General features: G+C 43.9%; 1 protein-coding gene across 2 annotated transcripts in view; it reads right to left on the reverse strand.

The window, feature by feature from the left end:
- The window catches only part of ATR (ATR checkpoint kinase), an 87,304-nt gene that overhangs the window by 37,873 nt on the left and 25,967 nt on the right, over positions 1-23,464 (reverse strand). For both annotated transcript variants that reach the window (XM_083177990.1, XM_083177989.1), the window contains exons 12-27: positions 16,727-16,827; positions 16,221-16,392; positions 15,953-16,123; positions 15,657-15,851; positions 14,136-14,321; positions 13,959-14,051; positions 13,140-13,270; positions 12,906-13,049; positions 12,089-12,182; positions 11,516-11,641; positions 10,088-10,294; positions 9,704-9,817; positions 8,344-8,459; positions 7,471-7,591; positions 951-1,088; positions 58-262 (exon numbers count right to left, since the gene is read on the reverse strand). In XM_083177990.1, coding sequence (XP_083034116.1) covers positions 58-262; positions 951-1,088; positions 7,471-7,591; positions 8,344-8,459; positions 9,704-9,817; positions 10,088-10,294; positions 11,516-11,641; positions 12,089-12,182; positions 12,906-13,049; positions 13,140-13,270; positions 13,959-14,051; positions 14,136-14,321; positions 15,657-15,851; positions 15,953-16,123; positions 16,221-16,392; positions 16,727-16,827 — 2,314 coding nt within the window. The remainder of the gene's footprint in view (positions 1-57; positions 263-950; positions 1,089-7,470; positions 7,592-8,343; positions 8,460-9,703; positions 9,818-10,087; positions 10,295-11,515; positions 11,642-12,088; positions 12,183-12,905; positions 13,050-13,139; positions 13,271-13,958; positions 14,052-14,135; positions 14,322-15,656; positions 15,852-15,952; positions 16,124-16,220; positions 16,393-16,726; positions 16,828-23,464) is intronic.

Here is a 23,464-nt window from a genome sequence, read left to right on the forward strand (position 1 = left end):
GCTGTGGCTGTTATTCCGAGTTGCCAGCTTTGGAACATAAATGAGAAACACACTAACTTTTGACCTCCCCGCGGCCACCAGATTTGCCGCTGGCTTTCTCAGCATGGAGTGCCTGAAATTTTTCCCGTGCCCACTGTGTGAGATGGTCCAGCATTGAGAAGACCGTCTGGGTGCTGAGCTGGCTCAGATCAGAGGCATTGTCTTGTAAGCGTCGGGCCCATGGATCTTCGTGCTTTAAAACGGCCATTATTTCAGCATGAACCTGTAACAAGTTATTAGTAGATTTGCAGATGTCACAAGAAAAGGTCCAACACTCAGCTGTATAGATAGACTGTGCATACTACTGGTGGCAGGCTATATCATTGTGCTTGTGTATTACTCATCATTTAAATCAGCTTCTCTCGATAGAACCATCCATCATAACTCAAAACCACATACTGTATTGTACAAACTTGTATTGAAGTATTCAACAAGCGACCCTCCAGCTGCTTTGGAACTACACTTCCCAGCAAACCCTTCCATAGTTTTAGCATGCCCTAATAGCACAACTCTAGCAGAAATGCTGGAGGGGGTATGGGTCATTGGGTCGACATCGATGGAACGTCAACAAGCATTAGGTAGACAATGGCTAGGTGGACAGTCAAAAGGTCAACATGTTTTTTTCACTTTTTTGTCCCGAATGTCTAAGTGTACCGCTGCGCTCGCCATGCTTCGGGCAATGGTGCTTTACTACACTCAGCCATTGTCGGCCTAATGCATGTGTCAACCATCCATCCATGTCAACCTTGGGCATGTCGACCTATTTCAAGTGTTGGCATAAGCCATGTTGACCTTCAGTGGTCAACCAATGCATGTTGACCTAATGACCGTACACCACTGGAGGACAGCATGTTAAACACCCGTTACAGATAATGAGATAAGAATGTCATTAGATACGGATATTGTCCTACCTCTTGCTGATCGTCCTTGTTACATCCCAGTAACACATAGACCAGTATATGTGGTAAGAGATAAATGGTCACCTTGAAGTCGTGTTTCATCATTATACTGCAACAGCTGAAAACTTTTCTTGCAAGTTCATGTCTGACCTGCAGGCCAAACATATAATAAAACCAAAAGAATTTAAAGCTGTGTAATCCAGGAAACTAAAAGGTCAAACAAGTCACTACACTGGTGTGATGTCAGCTTTTTCATTTTTCACTTGATTTTATTTACAATTTTTATAAAAAATTTCACAACATATCCCTTAGAGGTGCTGCAGATGATGTCTTAATAACTTCCATGAATCTGTCTCATTCCTTGCAGTCTCTCCTCATTAAGACAGACTTCTAACTTCACTACTATAATTACAGATACAGGTTGAGTATCCCTTAACAAAATGCTCGGGACCAGAAGAATTTTGGATAACGGATTATTCCGCACTTCAGAATATTTTTATATTTCAATGATGTATCTTGAGGTATCTTGCATTTATGTTGTATAAACACATCATAAACATTAAATACACACAAATACATTTTATTTCTGCATAAAACAATGTATGTTTTATGTATTTTGTAATGTAAGACAGTTGTATTAGCATTTCACTACATATTGTACTTTGTATGATTTTGTATGTGACAAATTTGATTTGAAAACAAGGTTTCAAAACATGAAACAAAGTTTCTGTACAATCTCAGATACTGAATGTGAATGCCAAGCTATCATTTTCTTGCACATATTTAGTGCCAGTTACATATCCTGTCATCAATAGTACTGATACAAATGTCCCAAGTAGGTTTTTAGAAAAAAAATAATATTTTTTCACTTTCTGTAATGTGTGGTTTTCGGAATAATTTGGATAATGGATATTTGGATAAGGGATACTTGGCAGTCAGTGGGATTGAACAAGTATGCCTGCTCTCCGTTACGCTCGAACATCCAGCAGATGTTTAGAACCACAGGCCTAGCACAGTTTTTGATGCACTCTGGGCCTAAATAATGTTTGTACACAATGCCGATGATCACTAAACTAAGCGATTAATCAGCATATGCCGCGATCACACTGTGCACGCATCAAGGTACCCTTTGCAAGACTCCCTTACTTTCCTACCTACATAAAGCAATACATGGTGGCGACCACTCATCTGTTGTGCACTATATTTTACTATACACAACAGGCAGCATCATTGTAAACATGTCCCGTATCCTTACTTTTACATCTGCATTTTTTTTCTGCCTCTCATCCGCTGTGCTATTTAAAGTGTGCCTGCGCTACCGGTAACACACTGACCTTATTTAGTGGCTTAAAATCAGATTTCTGTGTATTCAATTACTCTTTTCACCTGTTTGAGTAGATGGGCTGCAGTTATTATTCCAACAGTTGGGATCACTGTGGTCAGGAGGTCGACGCCAACATTACATTACCGCCAATCGGAATGCCGGTGCACTGGGTCTATTTTTCATCATGGGAGTCCACGACCCCCATAGAGGGGAAACAGGACCTTGTGGCAAGCAAAGTGAGCCACCATGCCCGCAGTGAGCCCGCAAGGGTCTTAGTTGCGCCCCCATCTGGCCGGGATCCCAACTGATAGGAAATGGTATCGAACCCAAGCAGATGACCTGCTCACATATCATGCACTATCCTAATACATGGCATTAAGCTGCATGACAAGTAACAGCAGCAGCCGTCCCCATACTATGTGTGGGTATTCTTTCAGACTACAAAGAGGTTTTTTTGGTCGGTCGCACAAGACCTCTAGTAAAGAGAGGTGGACCCCCTTATGCAAGTATTTATAAAGTACTAATACTGTGCTGGGGGTGTGCTACCATAGGACATGAAGATTTGTAAACACACAAGAGAGAAAAAGATGTCCTGTGTTGGTGCACCAAACAGAAGTAAAATTTAACTTTTAATATTTCTTTTAAGAACTGCGAGATAAAATGTTAACATATAGCAACAAACAAGGGTAGGGTTCACACAATTTTTAAAACCAAGGTGGCAGGCAGATGTTGCAAAGATGTTTTTGTGTAGTACTTTATTTAACTTTTTAGATAGTGTGCGTCTGGTCTGTCCAGAAATGCTAGTCTGGCAGACCAGTGGACGTGTCTGAGCGTAGGTTGAAGCAACCTCTTATTATTATAGCTCTAACTGACACGGGTTCTTGTGCGTGTATGCGGGATTATTATCCTAAGAAGGTCCCAATACCATCAGTGGGGATCCACTAGCACTGTGAATTTTACACACTTAGTGGAGGGATCTGTAGGTCTAACTCTCGAGGACGGTCCCTCCGAGTTTATGACCCCCTCTGATGGGTGCACTGAACCGATGTAGATTGCCCTGTGTGTGCGTTAATCCGTCGTGAAGACGCTCTAGGATTAGCACGGGTGTCTATGCACCGCAGGGTATCTAACTGCGATGATCCAGGTGGAGCCGCCTCCAAGAGATTATACGTTTTGGACAGTCAGCACCGTTGTGGGGGCTGTCACAGTGTGTCACTCTTTCCTGGATACAAAGCTCCCGCTGTTCCTATGCACTTAGCCAGTTCAGATCGCCCGGTGTGTATGGTCTCTAGCGTGGGGACGCTCCAATATAGTGCCTGTATAGGTAAACCACCGGGGTAACTGGCTGTGCAAGGCCAATTGGAGCCGCCTCCAATAGGTTGCATATGCTGAGCAGTATGCACGAATGTGGGGGCTATCGCAGCATTTAAACTACACACAATCAAAATACATTGGTAAGAAAAATAACAAAAGTAGCACACATCTGCCTGCGCACCGCTAGCCGGCACGCGCTTCGCAGATAATAGCTTCCTCAGGGCCAATCAGATCAAGTATTCTAATGGGTTTATATAGCGGTGGTGATATAGTGTGCTCCAATCGGCATTGTGTCAGGAGGACGCGCCTCCGGAAACGTGCCCGGAGTCTGCCGTCCTATCCTGTGCCTCCAGGGCATGCGAGCCCCTGGACGGGATCTCATGTGGTTCAAAAATGCACGCAGCGTACTGGTTGTGTTGGCAACCAGGGTTGCGTGTCATAAATCAGGGAGGTGCGTGATGGTTGTCATAACAACCAGGGTGACGCCTCGTAGCTGGCAGATGCGCCTATTGGTTGCGCCCGCTCTGAGCCTGTGGAGTGTGGCTGGTGTATCCCGTTACCATGGGGATCTCGCTTCATGGGTTTGTATGCAGGTCCTGATCCCCAACCTAGGGATCGCTAGGTTGGGGATCAGGACCTGCATACAAACCCATGAAGCGAGATCCCCATGGTAACGGGATACACCAGCCACACTCTACAGGCTCAGAGCGGGCGCAACCAATAGGCGCATCTGCCAGCTACGACGCGTCACCCTGGTTGTTATGACAACCATCACGCACCTCCCTGATTTATGACACGTAACCCTGGTTGCCAACACAACCAGTACGCTGCGTGCATTTTTGAACCACATGAGATCCCGTCCAGGGGCTCGCATGCCCTGGAGGCACAGGATAGGACGGCAGACTCCGGGCACGTTTCCGGAGGCGCGTCCTCCAGACACAATGCCGATTGGAGCACACTATATCACCACCGCTATATAAACCCATTAGAATACTAGATCTGATTGGCCCTGAGGAAGCTATTATCTGCGAAGCGCGTGCCGGCTAGCAGTGCGCAGGCAGATGTGTGCTACTTTTGTTATTTTTCTTACCAATGTATTTTGATTGTGTGTAGTTTAAATGCTGCGATAGCCCCCACATTCGTGCATACTGCTCAGCATATGCAACCTATTGGAGGCGGCTCCAATTGGCCTTGCACAGCCAGTTACCCCGGTGGTTTACCTATACAGGCACTATATTGGAGCGTCCCCACGCTAGAGACCATACACACCGGGCGATCTGAACTGGCTAAGTGCATAGGAACATCGGGAGCTTTGTATCCAGGAAAGAGTGACACACTGTGACAGCCCCCACAACGGTGCTGACTGTCCAAAACGTATAATCTCTTGGAGGCGGCTCCACCTGGATCATCGCAGTTAGATACCCTGCGGTGCATAGACACCCGTGCTAATCCTAGAGCGTCTTCACGACGGATTAACGCACACACAGGGCAATCTACATCGGTTCAGTGCACCCATCAGAGGGGGTCATAAACTCGGAGGGACCGTCCTCGAGAGTTAGACCTACAGATCCCTCCACTAAGTGTGTAAAATTCACAGTGCTAGTGGATCCCCACTGATGGTATTGGGACCTTCTTAGTATAATAATCCCGCATACACGCACAAGAACCCGTGTCAGTTAGAGCTATAATAATAAGAGGTTGCTTCAACCTACGCTCAGACACGTCCACTGGTCTGCCAGACTAGCATTTCTGGACAGACCAGACGCACACTATCTAAAAAGTTAAATAAAGTACTACACAAAAACATCTTTGCAACATCTGCCTGCCACCTTGGTTTTAAAAATTGTGTGAACCCTACCCTTGTTTGTTGCTATATGTTAACATTTTATCTCGCAGTTCTTAAAAGAAATATTAAAAGTTAAATTTTACTTCTGTTTGGTGCACCAACACAGGACATCTTTTTCTCTCTTGTGTGTTTATTCTCTCAGACTATTCTTTCATGTGACACACAAAATAATTTTATATATATATTTCTCTCCACACCTTGCAATATCTTATTACTTGATGTCTCTACGACCATGTGTCAAAATAGTGCTAGATGTTTCCAGTACACAATATGATTGAGGCGCACTGATTAGCTACTTGTGTCGGTTAACTGGTGGATTTGATACTATGTACTAAATGTGGCAATTACCCCTATGCACCAGTTTGGGGATTTATTTATATTTGACATTTAATAATATATATCATTTATATTTGACATTTCTCCATTAAATGCTTTTAGAAGCTCTTTTATGACTATAACCTAATTTAACAAGTGACCTGCAATTATCATGAATATAAAACAACTTTAAGTTTAATATGTACACATTAGTATCTTGTGCCCCCAAAACAAAGTACTTTTAATTTCCTGTTATTGTTACCATTGGCTCTCATTTGAAGGATGCAGAATTATTGACAGGGAGAGACTGTTTGAGGGAGGTAACGGGGAGTGACAGTAAAACTGCAGGCGGCATGCCCATTTTCAGGACATATATCTTCTTTCAGCTGCGATCATGTACATAGATAAACATGTCGCCAGTGTTGCTACTGCCGTGGCTAGTCCTGTAGTCTTGGTGCTTCCTATGTGTATGCAGTTTCTAAGTACTTTGCAATGGCTCCAATGGGCGTCTATATTATTTTCTCGACAGCAGCCTCACTAGCAAAAATTAGCAGTTCCTTAGCCTGGAAAATCACAGCTACATAAGCATATGCCTAAAAACATGAATTCTCCAGTGCTACAGCAATCATTCCACGTTCAAGTGCAATAGAAAATGTAAACTAAAAAAAGTTGCATAAGTTATGTCCTAATGATGAGTTTCTGTATAGAAGACTGCAATCCTCTATCCCCCATAAACACATGAAATACACCAAATAAACCATTTTTAAAAAGCATTCCACTGCACAATAATTTATATGAAAAAAACTATGAACTATTTTACTCAATATAATAATTAGTGTAAGGGCAATAGAAACAGTAGTGTAAGAGTGATAGAAATAGGTATTACCAAAAAAAAAAAAAAAGTGGTACAAATACTTATTAGTGTATACTAATGGGTATGGATACACCAATTACTGCTGCGCTCAGATCAACAGAGATGTCCAACATAGACATGGATTCTCAGATGGTGGACGAAATCCTCAGAACCCCTGGCAGCAATCCCAGCAACCCTGGAAGTTCAAGCACCCCCGGTTAATAATCATGGGTTTGGTGGGCTACTTTGGAGCAGTACAGTATGTTGCCTCTTGGCGTATTTAAATTTTGGAGAGACCTCCATATCATGTTCTGTGCATTATTTGATCTCCAGTGTGGAGTTCTACAACCCGTTTACACCCCCACTGCAACATTCTCCTGACCTTCAGAGCACATGGGACCACCATGACATGGCATGCTACAATTTTGGCGTTATGTTGTGGTATTTTATGAATTAGGGCCTGCTGTAAGGGCATACTGTTCATTGAGGGCCCTGCTGCATGGCATGCTATGAATTGGGTGCTAGACTGGGTATGTGGCTGGGTCTGATGGCCATTGAATGGTCATGTGGAAGTTAATGGCATATACTGGAGTCAGAGGGGCATCTGTTGTGGTCTAATAGTAACATGTACAAAATTCTGAGGGGCATTGAAGGGGCTTGTGCAGAGGTCTACCCAAGTCTTGGTATATTTGGTTAGGGAGTGCTGGTTTGGCTCCAAACCTTTTAAACGGACTCCTAGATTTGTGAGAGTGACAGAAACAGTAAAAGGGTGAAGGAAACAGTTATTAGTAAAAGGGGACTAGAAACGGATACTGGTTTTAAAGAAAAGACGTTAGGAACGTGTCATTGTCATATATTATTGGTCAATGCAATACTCTACCTTTGTTATCAAGTAACCAGCCCAGGATGCAGACCAGTCTGCAAAGTTATTACCCAGCCTGCTTAGGTAAATGGGTTTCTTTATTTTAGCCCAGTTTACAGCCTTCCGTGAACTCTTGTACCTGTAACAAAACATGATATGAAATGCACTGCATTTAACTGTATAGATAGCATATATAATACTTAAGAAAAAAACAAAAAACAAGGTGCATAGGTTTGTACATTTAGACCTACATTGATTGATTGATTGATTGATTGATTGATTGTGTGTGTGTGTGTGTGTGTGTATTGTGGAGCTTTCATATAGTTATTGCCTATATAGCTGGCCATACACAAGCCAATTCTGACTGTCTCGCTTATGCTGGGAATAATGTGGCTGGAAAACTGTATTCACTGACATGCCCAATAATGGCTATGCTTTCTATATTGTCCAGAAAATTACCACATACTGTATGTAACACAGAATGTGGCCAGTGTAAGAAATAGACATTTACTATGTCCCGTACTATCGACAGCACTGATGGGCTGCGAAATGAAGGATCCGTGGGTTAGACACTGATCATTCAGTGACATCACCGGGACCCGAGCCGAACATGCAGTCATTGATGATATCATCTTATTTCACTGCATGTCCAGATGATAGAGGTTATCGTTAACGATCCGTGGATGCGTGCATAAAGTGTGTATACATTGAGCAATGCACGATTACCTTGTTAACGATATCGTTATTGTGCATATCGTTAATGCAAATGGTTTGAGGTAAGAGGAAAGTAAGGGGTTATTGCTGCAGTAGATGAATATATGCAAACCAAGCATTGTGTTTGTATGGATAAGACTTAAAAATAATAAGCATGGCACATTATGAATACAGTACCTTGTATTAAGATGAGGCTCCAATATCTCCTGAATATGTTCTGGAAATCTTCGCCAAAGCCTCCGCCCAGGACAATCAGTCCTCCCCTCTCTGCACTCATAGATTGACAAAAGTTCCTAGAGTTGTAAAAAATAAATCAGGGGTGAGACAACATCTGGCGCTGCTATTGCTTCTGTTGGGCTTTGTTTTTTAAGTAGACACATATAAATATAGGATTTTTGGTCACTTCAAATCCTTTCTTCTTAAGCAGACTGGATGGACACTGGATCATGGAATTGCACGTTGTGGTTGGAGATGGCAATTATGTAGCTGTAAATTCCATGCTCCGCACCCCTGTAACCCCACCATGCCAGTACTTCTTTAAAGGAGACTGGTAAAGAGTAGCAGTATCCCAGTGAAACTGTTAGAACAATAAAACAAACCAGTAGGGAAAAATAAAGATCCCACTGCTCTACTGGTGGGTGAAACTGGAAAAACGCTGCCGTGGCATTTGTGAGACAAGAGCAGTTTCTGGGCTCGCAGCACACTACGGATTAACACGAGAGAAAAACCTTTATCAGCTCAGTTTCAAAAGCTACTCTGTTAAAGCCAACAAAAATGTCCTCGTATAGAAATGTACCTTGTTGTAGCCAGTTTGGTTGAAGTGGAACATACCACTCGGAACCTACCAAGAGCAGGGCCCTCTTGCCTCCTGTTCTCACAGCGCTATTGTTGCATTTAAACTCACCTACCATCTATACCCACATCTCTTCTCACTTGTGTGCAATCATCTCTACCAATGAGAACCTGCCCCTACCTGGTAGTACAGAGAAAGCTCCTTTGCTTCTCCAGATCTCAATTGTATTGTGTACTAAGAATTCCGATGCTAATTGTTACCAGTGCTCAGTTTCATTTTTCCAGTTACTGTTATGTTTTGTTCAGTGTATCCTGTATTGTTCTAATATATGTGATAGGTGGTGGAGGAGAAGTTTAAAGTTGTTAGGTACTATAAATTACACGCTACACTGTTACATAGGTTATTTTGGGATGCAGTTAAAATCCCGGCGGTCGGGATCCCGGCGTTCAGAATCCCGACCGCAGAAATCCTGACACTTTCTCCCTCCGTGGGTGTCCACGACACCCCTGGAGGGAGAATAAATTAGCGTGCCGAGCGTAGCGAGGCACCGGGCCTGCTGCGTGGCGAGCGCAGCGAGCCCGCAAGGGGGGGGGGGGGGGGGGGCGATCCACGTCCCCCCCTTGTCGGGATTTTGAACGCCGGGATCCCGACCGCCCGGATTTCATACTGAATCCATTATTTTATTACTCCACAGGCTGAAACATAAAGGAAAAAAAAAATGAAACAAATATTTCCAATATTCACCTGAATAGCGTAGGCGGCAGAATCCTGTGCACGGACATTGTCGGCATATGCAAGAAATGCTCTTGTCAGCTCCATAAGCAGCTCATAGGCAAAAGTTATATCTTCCACTCCAGTCTAAACAGTCAACAAACACCTCAGTGAGAATAGTTATTCTCATAACATATGTTCTACTAGCTTATATACATCCAGCTGCTTCTATAAGTCTACTGACTTAATACGACATATTTACCATATTATTTGCCTCTTTCTTACTACTATATCATGTAATATGCATTCATTGTAGACAGATCACACACTCTTAATCCATCTACACCAGGAGACTGAAACTACTGGGTAGCTTATTACATAGCAGTGAATGAATGAGTGAGCCGGCAGCTTACGTACCACAAAGGTAGATCCTTTGCCTTGTGTATCACTAACGGAGAAGTCCAGCCTTCCTGGATCAATGGCACCCAGCTGTCCCAGGCATTCCCCACACAGCAGACGTGCCTGTGAGCTGGCATCTTGGCAACCAATTAACAACACTGTCACCAGCTGAGAGATGACTGGCTCTACAGTCTCACTGTCCGTCGAATATTGCAATAATTTAGCCTATAAATTAATTTAAAACATTAAGATTAAAAAGAATTTAAAAATCACAATACACAAACATGCTGAAGACATACTATATGCAGCACAGACATAGGATTTTGGTACTTACTGATAAATCAGTTTCTCCACTTCAACAGGGGAAACTGGAGCTCAAGACAGTGGGGTATAGATGGGTGGATAAGTGGAGCTGGCATTTTAAAAGTAAAAGTGTTGCTGACTGTGCTACATCTATTACCCAGCAGATCCAGTTAGAGAAACTGAGCCCAAGAGGAGGGAGAGACACAGAAAACAGTAAAGGCCTGTACACGCAAGGCGATTCCAAGGCTTTTTCTAAGCGATCTGACTAGATCACATTGAAATGAAGCAAGGATTGATCGGTGTGTATACCCCCAGCAACGGCAATGCGCGGTCCCTCACGTAGCAAGCAAAGAGAACACTGGTCATCCTGCCAAGCTGCAAGTTTCTCATGCTGGGAAACCGTATTTCTTCAAGGATGTTTGTGCAGCACAAATCTTTGTTGTCTCTTTAAAGCCTGGGTCAAACCCGACAATGGATGATGCTGTCTAACTTAAATTACTTGTCTTGTATTCATTTATCTTTTCTGCAACATTTAGTACTTATGACATATTATTAAGTGCAATGTTTCATATTTATTTTTGGTTATTTCAGCTTCTGCTTTGCAATGTATATTATGCCTTTTGTTGTTTACTGTTGGTTTCCCTGACTCCCCTCTCTCTCCCCACTATACCTACTCCCATTTCCCCTAAATGTATCCTGTCATTGCTATTTTTAAAGCATCCGGATGGAATACCAGTTTGGTTCTTTTAAAAATAATTTTATTGTGGTTATCTCTTCTGTATTGTAAATGTTTCTTGGCCAATTAATACACCAAGAACCTCTATTATTCATTAATAATATGGAGTGTGCATCTGCACCATGTATTTTTCTTTGCCTGTGGGAATAAACTGGGTGCAGCGGCTTATCCTGTAACTGTGCAGTAAGCACTAAATCCAAACAGTAATGAATTACTCCACAGCTTCCATTATAGATGTTACACTAATACACATTACATAGTCCCCTCAGGCACTTGCTGCTTGCTATGACTGCAACATATCACCCATCTCGTTGTTAAATAATCCATCCATTGTGCTATCTTGGGAAGATGGGGAGAGCTTTTCTGTAAATATCAGGAAAAACCTTGAGGAATAAAAACCTATATACCTGATTTTTATACAGAGTCTCCTTTAAACTGGTGAGAGCATGAATACGAACATCCACATTTTCATGCTGAATTGCCTTTATGGATAACTGCATCGCTGTCTGCAGATCTGTGCTTTTAGTTGTTTCCTGGAGATGAAAGATATGTAAGATGACAATATCTCAGAGAGGTAATTACCTGTGCAGGATGCACCAACAGATGGGCCCACATACATCTAGCCTAGTGGCACCTTAAACATCCCTCCTGGTGACATCATGCTGTGGTGAGATTCGGCAGCGAAGGGCTTTCTCCACTAACATAGATCTTATTCATAAAGCGTTATGTAGCATTTTGTATGCAGATATAGACGCTGTCGCACACAGAATACAGGCATGCCTCATATCATTGTACTCAACATAAGCTACTTGTCAGTGCAAATTAGACATATCTGAATGAAAAAGGTTATATGAAAAGAACATGCCCGACGCAACTGAGCCACACATCGCTCCCGTTTTATGTGTACCGTAATGTTTAGCGATAGACAGATAGATGTACTGTATATGGACACATCTGTGTAGAATAATCTTACAACCTACTTTTCTGTATTCCTGGAGAACCATCAGTATTTGCTTGAGCTCTGGGTGGTCGGGCAGGAAATAGATTTCATGCAGAAAGTCTTGGACAGCATCTCTAACAAAGTAGTAAACCAAGTTAGACCTACTGCTTATGCCAACCCTATACGCTTTAAACAGTATTAATGTCTCCTTGATGAGCCGGATTCAGAGTTACATAGAAGTCCGCCACATTGCGGTCACAGAAATAAATGCTTATTTTCATTGGCATATGGAAGTTATCTTGCAAGAGCTGCCTGAGATCAGACCGATCTCTACTAACAATCATCTCTTCAAGGCCTACAATTCTGTCTCCATGCTCAGGATCTGCTACAGAACACATAGGGTAACTATGTGCAAATGTCCCGTCACGGTTCACTTACAAGCCACAACTGTATATATGAATGACTGAATCCCATAGCTGGCACTGCCAAATGGACTTATTTGCAACTGTGAATTAAGCCCTTTGTGTCCCAAAATACCCAACATTTTATAAAAGAATGCAAATACTTTTATTCATCTATATTTATACTGATCTATGCTGCGTGATGTCCATACTTCAGAGCTCTTGGGAGGCAGGAGAACTCACTGAGAGAAATCACCCGGGAGAGGCCACGTTTGTTCATTACATACAAAAAGTAATTCAAACATTTATATAAAATACATTGCTTAAACATGTAGCTTTGCTGAGAGCTACTTACTTTGGGAACGGAACAATGTTAAAGCAGTGTGAGCAGCGTAATCACTCATGTAAGACATCGTTCAAAGTCTACTCGTCTCAACAAGGGCTTGTCCAACCTACCTGTTCTCTACTATAAGATAATGGAAAACTGCCACAGTTTCTTTGGGTTGGATGTGTAGAAGAGGTAGTAGCGCGACTATAACGTGGCTGAGAAGTGAGCCCAGGTATGCATGATCCAAGCATCGAACAAACAGGTCCCACGCTCTAAAGAACACCAAGAAACAGATGTATGAAGCTCTTCAGATACGACTGAAAAAGTTTTTCTGTAACAAGCAACAAATGCTTAGGCAGTACCTGCAACACAGCTCTGGGAAGTCCTCCTTGTAGCGGAGACCGGTCCTTAGCGTGGTCATCATCTTCACTCTTACAGAACTAATGTGTTTGGGGCCCATGAGCCTCATCAGAGATACCAAACTGTTTAAGGCCTGACAATGGGGAACAGAAAGCCAATCGACACTCAATAAAACAAGTATGTGTGAAATACATTGAATTGATCTGCATGTCTAACTTATGGGGCTTACACACGGGCGAATTTTGCCTATTTTCTAAGCGATCTAACTAAATTTGACCAGATCGCTTAGAAATTAAGTAAAATCGCTGTGTGTGTAGGAACCATGGTGACAGCGATGCGTGTCGTTATCACCTGACTAGATTTATACTGCATGCGGTATAAAACTAGGGTACTTGTGTAGTTTCACGGCGGTATTGCCCACGGATCACATTTGCATGTGATTTGCATGCGATGCGATTTAGCACATCCCCACTATCCATGTCAGCCCATGTGGCAAGCGCAGTGAGGCCCGCGAGGGGACGCGGTACGCATCCTCCCGACCTGTTCATACCCCTACTATCCACATTGGCGTGGAGTTGACTTTATAAAGTGAGACAAGCGCAGTCACTGAGCCCGAAGCTTGGTGAGCGTAGTGAGGCCCGCGTAAAACGAGCACAGCACACACAGTGTTGGTGCAGCGCTTTGTGCTGAGCGATCTGTGCTTAACAAGATTGCTCAGCACACTACATCGTCGCCCCATAAGAAAAACATTTTTTCAATAATAGCACACAGTACAAAATGCACAATTAGAACACTGTCCTCTTTACAGGCAAATTGCTTACCATCTTTTTGTCTTCAATGCCAATGCTGGAACTCAGTAAGTGCATATTAAAGAAAGCCAGAATTCCGAGAAGCTTGGGTTGGAGGTAATCAGCCTGCAAGAAAAATAACCTCAAATGTCACAACTGTAAATACGGATGTATTAAATATTGTAGCTTTATTTTCTAATGCTGTCTCACCATTATCTCTTGTTTAGTGATATTCCTGGGTCCTTGGTAAGGATCATCACTGGATGCAAAGGAAGCCAAAATGGACAGACCATTGAAGACTTGTTGGTAGTGTTCCCCAAGACGCAGCAGTAGTTCATTGTGCAATCCCTGGTAATCCTGTCTGAGTAAACTGCCCAGCTCAATCTCAGTTTCATTCTGTACATTGGGGCAAAGTACAGAGGCATTCCAATGTGGTACAGACAGCAAATGGAGAATGCAGGAAAACCCATATCCAGAAATTTCAAATGTCAGTGGCCCATTGTCAAGCTATCATACATTAACTTTAATCTAAAGCATGGGTCCTCAAACTGCGGCCCTCCAGATGTGGTGAAACTACAAATCCCAGCATGCCTTGCCACAGTTTTCCTATAAGGGAGTGTTAAAACTGTGGCAAGGCATGCCGGGAATTGTAGTTTCACAACATCTGGAGGGCCACAGTTTGAGGACCCATGATCTAAAGCAGGCATGTCCAACGTTGGCCCTCCAGATGTTGTGAAACTACACATCCCAGCATGCTTTGCCACAGTTTTGCTATTAGAGAATGCTAAAACTATTGCAAAGCATGCTGGGATGTGTAGTTTCAAAACATCTGGAGGGCCAACGTTGGACATGCCTGATCTAAAGGATAGTGGTCTCAACCCTATGATCTCACATTATACATTATAGCATCTATTCGGATTTCTGGAGACGCTACATACTTTCCCCTTAGTTTTGCAACCTAAGCTGCGCACACATTGGACAAATTTAAAACGATTTTGCCGATGCTGACAGGTTGTAACGTCAAGATCTAAATACTGTCCAGCATATAAGCAAAATGTCACCGATGATGCATGCTCCTGTGCATCAACCGGGACATCCTCTATCGCCTGTACATGCAGGACAATGAAGGATATTGATAGCGAGACCCCTGCAGTCGAATAGTGTGGTCTTGGGTGAAATTTAGTAGGATGAGAGATTCAGAAAGAGAGATTTGGTAAGAAATCTCCAGATTTTTTTAAGGGCCGATCATTTACACTGCAAAACAGTTTGATTTTGCAGTGTAAATGATTGCCGCTTTAACAAACCTGGAGATTTCTTATCAAATCGCTCACTTTCTGAATCTCTCATCCCATTAAATTTCACCCTATGTACAGTACTTTGCCATCTATGTGTGTGTACATTGCAGTGGAGACAGGGAGGTGGGGTTCAGCAAATTGGATCAGTCACAATTGCTGTGTGTTCTTATCAGCAACACCTTCCTTACAAATAGAATATAGACTCAGGTGCTCAGTGTGTACATGAAGACTTGGCAGAGTTCAAGTCCATAGCAGCCTGGACTGCAGGATAGACTGACCATGACTGGTGGAAGAGACTTTCTTGCACTTAGGTTGAAGCATTCTATCCTTAGAGTGCCCGGCCTCTAGGTGGACAGAGCTTACATTCGAGAGTTTCCTGTTCTCTCATATTGCTGAAGGAAAATTACTCAGGGCAAAAGAGAAACAGTGTCCTCACCTTCAGGTAGTGAAGTGACTTCTCCAGCTCATCCTTGGTGCAGGAACAGACCAGATGAGAGAAGATGTACTTGAAGTTATTGATCAGGATCTCCCTGCGGTTCGCATTGAGCTGTTTGGCAATGGTTCTGATCAGAGCAGAAGCTGCTGGGCTGGCTTTGGCAGCAAGATATGGAAGCAGAAGTTGCAAGGTCTTCTATATAAAACAAAGAACGACATCAATGTACAGTCATTATTTCAATACAATTTGCTGGTTAGTCAGGACACAAGACCAGATACAAAAAAGAAAGTGCTTACTGTTAAAAAGCGGTTGAGGTCAGGGAAGTCAAACACATTGGCTATCTCAGACAGGATGTCCAGGGCCGCTTCCCTGTGATGCGCGGCCTCTTGCTTCTGCAGTTCGCTGCTGCGCCCTGGGGTGCTGGCGAGAAGAGTTTGCTGACTCGTGTGCAGTGATTCCACTAGAAACTAGATGGAAAATAATATACTTAAGTTGTACAAACGGTTCATAGAGAAAATCTGAAAACAACATACAAAAATGGCAAAGCAAAATGCGCTATCTAACCTTGCATATAGGCTTCTTATACTGGCTAAAGAAGTCCTGCAAACGTATTGCCTTTGCCTCTGCCAGAGACCGGATTTCTGTGTAGGATGCTCCAGCTACAGATGTAGACTTGGACAGAAGACAATGTAGCAGGTGTAGTAGTGCAAATGGCACCAAATCTCCTTTAGCCGCACTAGAAAGGACACATTTTATAAAATTATCAATCAATATGATCATTGTGTCAAAACAGGCATTTTGAGGCACTAAGGGTTAAATTTAATGAGTTCTTTTGAAGATGGACAACATCCCCTATCTTAGTAAATTTACCCCTAAATATTTACAGGGATTGGTTCCTGCTTTAGGTACAGATGTGACATTAACTGATGTATGTATCCAATTATCTTTACTTTTACCATTGATCACATCTAGACCCACCTGCTTAGTATGCTCTGTGACTTCATTGGGTCTACAGGTCTACTAGTTTTGTTTAGTAACGAAAAGGGAATTGATATGTCAATTTAACTCACCGCCCAATGTCGCCTGTTGTCAGAATAAGGGTGTCTTTCATTTCGTTATCCCTCGCCATCTGAGCATTTGTGTATGCCGCCTTTATTCTAGTAACCAACAGCTGCATTGTGTGAATTAAATATATTAGTGGACAATGTATCAAAGCAGATTTTATATTATACAAATACACACACATTGCATTTAAATAAAAAAATATATATAAGAAGTATAAATATAACATAAGATTAAGAGACCAATTGTTATTGTAGGACTTTTTTTTTTTTTAAACTTTCTTTTATTGAAGCGTGATATCAAAGAAAATCATTACATTTCATTTCTTTTCTTTTCTTTCATCCCATATACATTGCACAGTTTCAAATACAAAGTAATTCAATACACCTAATCGTCTTTCTAACATTAGGGTACTCTCTCTCTAATAACAAAAACAATAATAATAAAAAAAAAAAAAAGAGAAAAAATTACATTCACTTAAATTCTGCATGGTCTGGTCGGGTCCGGTTCCTTTTCCCCATCTATATTCCCTCCTTTTAGGTCCTTAAGAATCTAAACTTTTGTCTATAGGCTATGTTATTACCCTAAAAATTGGATCGGTGGGTCTTGTGCATTCACTCTCTCCTCATACCATAGTGTATTTCGGAACAGTGGCGGAACTTGTGAGTGGTGGGCCCAGGTGCAAAAGAACACTTTAGGCCCCACACCAGTGAGTGACAGGGGTACAAGCTGCTGGTCTAGACAGCAATGGGCCCCTTAGTCCTCAGGGGCCCCGGTGCAATGCACCTGCTGCACCAATGGTAGTTCTGCCTCTGTTTCGGAAGCAATTCCAAACCTGGATCTTTATTTCATTTGTTTGCGTTTCAATGTAGCTTTCCCATGTATTAAAAAACTTTTCAGTATATATATCTTTTCTCAAGGATGCTTCCAGCCACTCCATTTTAAAAATATGGTTTAATTTACTAAGAAAAAGGGAGAATGGAGGGGCTGTAGTGTGCAGCCAGCATTGTAATATACACTTTTTCGTTGTCGCTGCTATTATGATCAGAAGTTTTCGTGCTCCCTGACTAATACGTGTGCCCTCCGGCATAATTCCAAAGATTGCCAATTCAGGTGTTAACAACATAGCCGAGACTAGATACTGTGTAGTATAGTTCCATACCTGAACCCAGAGTCTCTGTATTATTGGGCATTTCCACAAACAGTGGAATAGTTCCGCCCCCTGAATACCACATCGCAGGCATCGATGGTCAGGGATTAGTCCCATCAAATATCTACGATGTGGCGACAAATAGGTTCTATGTAACACATTAAGGAATAGTTCTACATATGACGCTGCTGGTACCAGTTTAGAAGAAACTTCTAGCGCTTTCAATAGTTTTTTTATAGTTAACGTAGGTAAGTGTTCTCTCCATTGTGTCATCCCAGTTTGTATGGTGTCATGTTGAATGGGCACATGCAGAAATGCATAATGAGTCGAAATCGCTTTACATGGGACATTTTCCCGTGATAGGAGTGTGTCCAACGGGTTATTATAATCTTTTGGCGAGAGTATTCTAGAGAGGCCAGCCACATAATGATGTGTCTGTAAAAATGCTAGTGGAAAATTTTTTAAAATGGGAAATTTAACCGTAGCTTGTATATATGTCATTGGTTTATTTGATTATTTTGGTTATTGTAGGACTTGCAGTGAAATGGGGTCCCTTGGCGATGGGCTGCAAGCTTAAATGCATTGAACTAAAAACCCCATTATTTTTTTATTTAATTATTTGTATATTAAGGTGAGTTAGTTTATTCTGGTGAGTGTTGAGCCCCCTGTATTTGTATTTACTAGAGCATGTGGTCACAGGCCACTGCACCCCAACCTGGGAATGGCGAGTGCTGTTTGCACACCATTCATAGGAATGGCGAGTGCGGTGGTATCCTGTAACTATATATAATAGGAATTTGGTAATCACTGATAATTCCCTTTCCCCGAATCCATAGGGGACACTGAAGTCACTACGTGGGGATAGAGTGGCATAATGAGGAGTCAGCACTTTAAGAAATTGAAGTGTAGCATGGCTCCTCCCCCTCTACCCTCCCCTCAGACTCCAGTTAACTGTGCCCGAGAGGAGACAAGAGACCAGGGAATCTCTGGCAGAGAGAAAGAGAGAGAGTGTAAGAAATAGAACATTATGTAACTAAACAAATACATAGAAACGAAGCAACCGCATGTATAGACAGACCCCCACACTGGCACGAACAGCGCCGGGAGGGCGTTCAGTTTCCCCTATGGATTCCGAGAAAGGGAATTAACGGTGAGTACATAATTCCTATTTTCTCCTTCATCCTAGGGGACACTGAAGTCACTACGCTGGGGACGTCCCAAAGCCATCCCCATGGGAAGGCACTGGAAGAAAGGCACTGGGCACCGTACAGCCAAAACTAGACGTAGAGGCTGCAAAGGTGTCAAACCTATAAAAATGGATGAAGGTATTTGGGCCGAACTGTTAAAGGGATACCCTGTGGATGCCGCCCTGGACGGCCCCACTGAACGGGTAGAATGGGCCGAAATTTTTAATGGCGGTAACTGTGAAACCTGAAAGTATGCCTGCTTTATGATGACATATCCACTGGGCCAGAGTTTGTTTGGATGCTGGCCAACCCAATTTAGTGGTAGCATAAATAACAAAGAGAGAATCAGATTTTCGAAGGTCCTTTGTTCTACATAGACCTGCAAGGCCCAAACTACATCCAGAGATGCTGAATCTCCTGTCAAGGCCGGAACAACAATAGGTTGATTTAGATGATATACAGACAATACTTTTGGCAAATAATCCAAATGGGTTCGAAGTTATGCCCTATCCAGGTGGAACACCAGATAGGGTGATCGGCATGAAAGAGCACTAAGGTCAGACACTCGGCATGCCAAAGCTAAGGCCAAAAGCATAACTGTTTTCCAAGTGAGCAGGCTTAGGTCAATAGATTCCAGAGGTTCAAAGGAATTGCATTTGAGATACTCAAGTACCAAAGGCAGGTCCCAAGGTTCCACCGAAGCCCGAACCGGTGGTTGGAGCCGGAGAACCCCATTTAGGAAAGTCTGTACCTCTGGAATGGTTGCCAGGCAACGATGAAAAAAAATAGACAAGGCTGACACTTGTACCTTTAGAGATCCTAGGTGAAGGCTTGCCTTAAACCCAGACTGCAGGAACCGAAGTAAACGGGACAGACAGAAAACGGATGTAGGTAACATGTCATTCTTACCATGAAATATAAGCTTTCCATATACTGTAGTAATGGCGGGAAGTAACTTCCTTCCTGTCCCTCATCATCGTGGGAATGACAGATTTTGTAATTCCATGTCTGCTCAACAGCGCGGCTTCAACAGCCACGCCGTCAAACGCAGCCGCAGTAAGCCGCGGTAGACGAATGGTCCCTGTTGTAAGAGGTCGTCTCTTGGAGGAAGATGCCAAGGTTGATCTATCAGGAGCCCCTCAAGGTCAGCATACCAAAGAAGACCAGGACAAATTGGGAGCTACCAAAATCACTGTTGTCTTTTCCTGTTTTATCCGTTTCAGTACTCGCGGAATTAACGGAAACAGATAAATTAGGGCACAATCCCACGATGCGGTCAGGGCATTGGTCCCCACTGCCGCTGGATCCCGAGACCTGGAGCAATACAGAGGAAGCTTGTGATTGTGCTTCGAGGCCATAATGTCTATTTGGGGTAACCCCCAACGGGAGAATACCTCCGGGTGAAGAGCACATTCCCCCGGATGGACTTCCTGGCGACTTAGATAGTCCGCCTCCCAGTTGTCTACCACCGGAATGAAAACCTCTGAAAAGGCCTGAGCCTGGTGCTCTGCCCATTGAAGAATCGTGCGCACTTCTTGCATGGCCCTGCGGCTGCGTGTTCCACCCTGGCGATGGACATGTCCGACTGTATTCAAACTGCTCGCCCTCTGAGGAGCAAGTCCGCATTCAGGCAAATCCTCGAAGCTCCAGGATATTTATCGGAAGCTTCGCCGCCTGAGGGGACCAACGACCCTGGAAGTGACGTCCCAGCACAACTGCCCCCCAGCCCCTGAGGCTGGCGTCCGTCGTGAGGATCGTCCATTCCCAGATTTCAAAGCGATGTCCTTCCAAAAGATTGGGTGAAAGGAGCCACCACTGCTGAGACAGGCGGCTGCATGGAGATAGAACCACCTGCTTGTGCATGTGCACATGTGAGCCAGACCACTGTTGAGAAGGTCGAGTTGAAACTTCCGTGAATGAAAGTGACCGAACGGGAGGGCCTCGAAAGAGGCCACCATTTTCCTCAATAGGCGAATGCAAAGGTGTATAGATACTCTATGAGGACGAAGGACCTGTCTGGCTAAGTCCTGAAGTGATAGGATCTTGTCCATAGGTAGAAAAAAAACTGTAACGTAGTGTCCAGAATCAGTCCCAGAAAAAGGATCCGTTGGGAAGGATTCAGTTGCAATTTTTTTGTAATTCAGGATCCAGCCATGTTGTATTAACACTTGGCAAGTTACGTGGATTGCTTTAATTAACTGGTCCTTGGACGAGGCCTTGATCAGCAGATCATCCAAGTAAGGGACAATATTGACTCCTTGTGCATGCAGCAAGACGACCATGACTGCCATTATTTTTGTGAATAGGCGTGGTGCGGACGTGTTAGACTTTGATCGCAAAACAAAGGAATTTTTGGTGATGTTTGTAAATGGGAACGTGCAAATGGGCATCTTTGATGTCCAAAGAAGCTAAAAATTCCCCCCGTTCCAGACCGGCCGCTATGGACCATAGCGTTTCCATTTTGAATTTGTGGTAAGCTATGTACCTGTTCAAGGATTTCAACATTTAAAATTGGGCGCACAGAGCCGCCTGGTTTCGGTACAAGAAAAAGAGGAGAATAAAAGCCTTCTGTGCGGTGTGCAGAAGGACCCGGCATTATGACTTGGGCAGATAACAATCGTTGAATCCCCTGGAGTAGTAAAAGACGGTCCTTTTCCACATGGGGAAGGCCCATTGTGAAAAACTGCTGAGGAGGGGAATAAGCTAAGTCTACTATGTATCCCTGAGAGATGATTGAGAGAACCCAGTTGTCCTTGCAGGATTTTTCCCAGGTGTCCAGGAAATCCAGAAGTCGGGCTCCTACTCTGGGATCCCCCAGGTAGGAGGGAAGGAAGTCATGCTGCGGGTTTATCTGGATGTTTGGCGTCTGGGCGACGGATTTTTCCCTGAATTTTGGGGCACCCCAAAAGGAACGAAAGGACGGTCCTTGGTAGGATCTTTTTGGAGGTGGAGCGGAGGAGGGAAGGAAAGTAGACTTCCCTCCTGTGGCTTGAGCAATGAGTTTGTCCAGCTCTGGGCCAACTAAAACCTCCCTCGTAAAGGGTAGGGCCTCCCCCGCCTTTTTAATGTCCACTTCAGCCTGCCAGGATTTGAGCCACAAGGAACATCTAGCAGTAACTGATAAGGCCGAAATTCTGGCAACAAAGGCTGCTGAATCTGTGAATCTTCTAGTTACCTTTGTTCTTACAGACGCCTGGATAGTTCCTCCGCCCATTTTTCCATGGCCCTGCTGACTCGGGAGATGACAAAAATAGGGCGTAGGCTGACGCCTGCTGTGGTAAAAGTGTTTTAGGCCTGTTTCCAGGCGCCTGTCAGGTTCATCTTTTAATGCCACTGCCCCCGGTATGGGAAGAGCTGCTTTCTTTTCCGAGAAGGTAACTACGGATTTAGTGGAACGGCCGAATATAGACACAAGAGCCGGAGGCTCCAGCTCAGCTACGTTTAGAGTGAGCTTAATAGCCTGAATTAGGGCTTCCACACCATGAGTCCCTTCCTGAGAATCTTCCTCCACAGGGGGGAAGGGGTTCCTCTTGGAATTCTTTTTCTTCCAGAGGGTCATCTTGTTCCTCCTGTGAAGAGTCAACTTGCAGTAACAAGGGGACACCCCTCTTTTTGGGAGTAGGGGGGGCGCTTATGGCCTGCATGGGTACATTGGCTGACCTAACTGGGGAGTCAACAGATTTAATCAGATCCCTGGCCCAGGAGGGCTCTGCAGAGCTGATAGAGGCCAACTGTGAATATAAAATTTCCCTGTCCCAACGGGACGCTGCCAGTTCTGATGCCAGTGTGGATAAAACACTGGTGACCCCTTCAGCATTAAGGAGGGCAGAAGGCTGCTCCTGTACATCTTCCCCTGTTCTTTACACTGTGTGCAAACAAACAGCTTCTGAGAAGCCTTAGAGTGAGAACTCTGTGCTGTCATGTTGAAAGTGGGTATAGCAAACCAACACACACAAAGAAATCACAGGCTGTCCCAACTCACAATTGAAAGGGAGCAGTGAAAGAGGGAAGGATTACAATTGGGAGCACTTTAAAAAGGATACTCTCCAGCAGGGGAATCCTACAAGGAAAACCCCTTGCACTCAATCAGTGCAGTGTCTTCTACAGCCTGAGGAGATCGAGAGGTGCCTCAATGTCCTGTTTAGGAAGGGTCCGTGGAGGCACACCAAGTACTGGGAGGCAGCATGGGCAGGAAATGGTGCTGTGCCGTGCCGAGGACAGTTAGAAGGGAAGAGAAGGAGTTAGACTCCGCTCCTTCCGTCCTCCCGCTCAGCACGCTCTGTGACAGCGGTGCTGAGTGACAGCCTGCACTCCCCACTGGACCAGTGCGCTATCCTGGTCCAGCCATCACCCGGCGCTTGCACCTGAAACCTCCGGCAGGTGACGCGGCCGCGGACCTGTAACACTAG

The sequence above is a fragment of the Crinia signifera genome, chromosome 3, assembly GCF_055691185.1.
Source record: "Crinia signifera chromosome 3, ASM5569118v1, whole genome shotgun sequence".
NCBI classification, from domain to species: domain Eukaryota; kingdom Metazoa; phylum Chordata; class Amphibia; order Anura; family Myobatrachidae; genus Crinia; species Crinia signifera.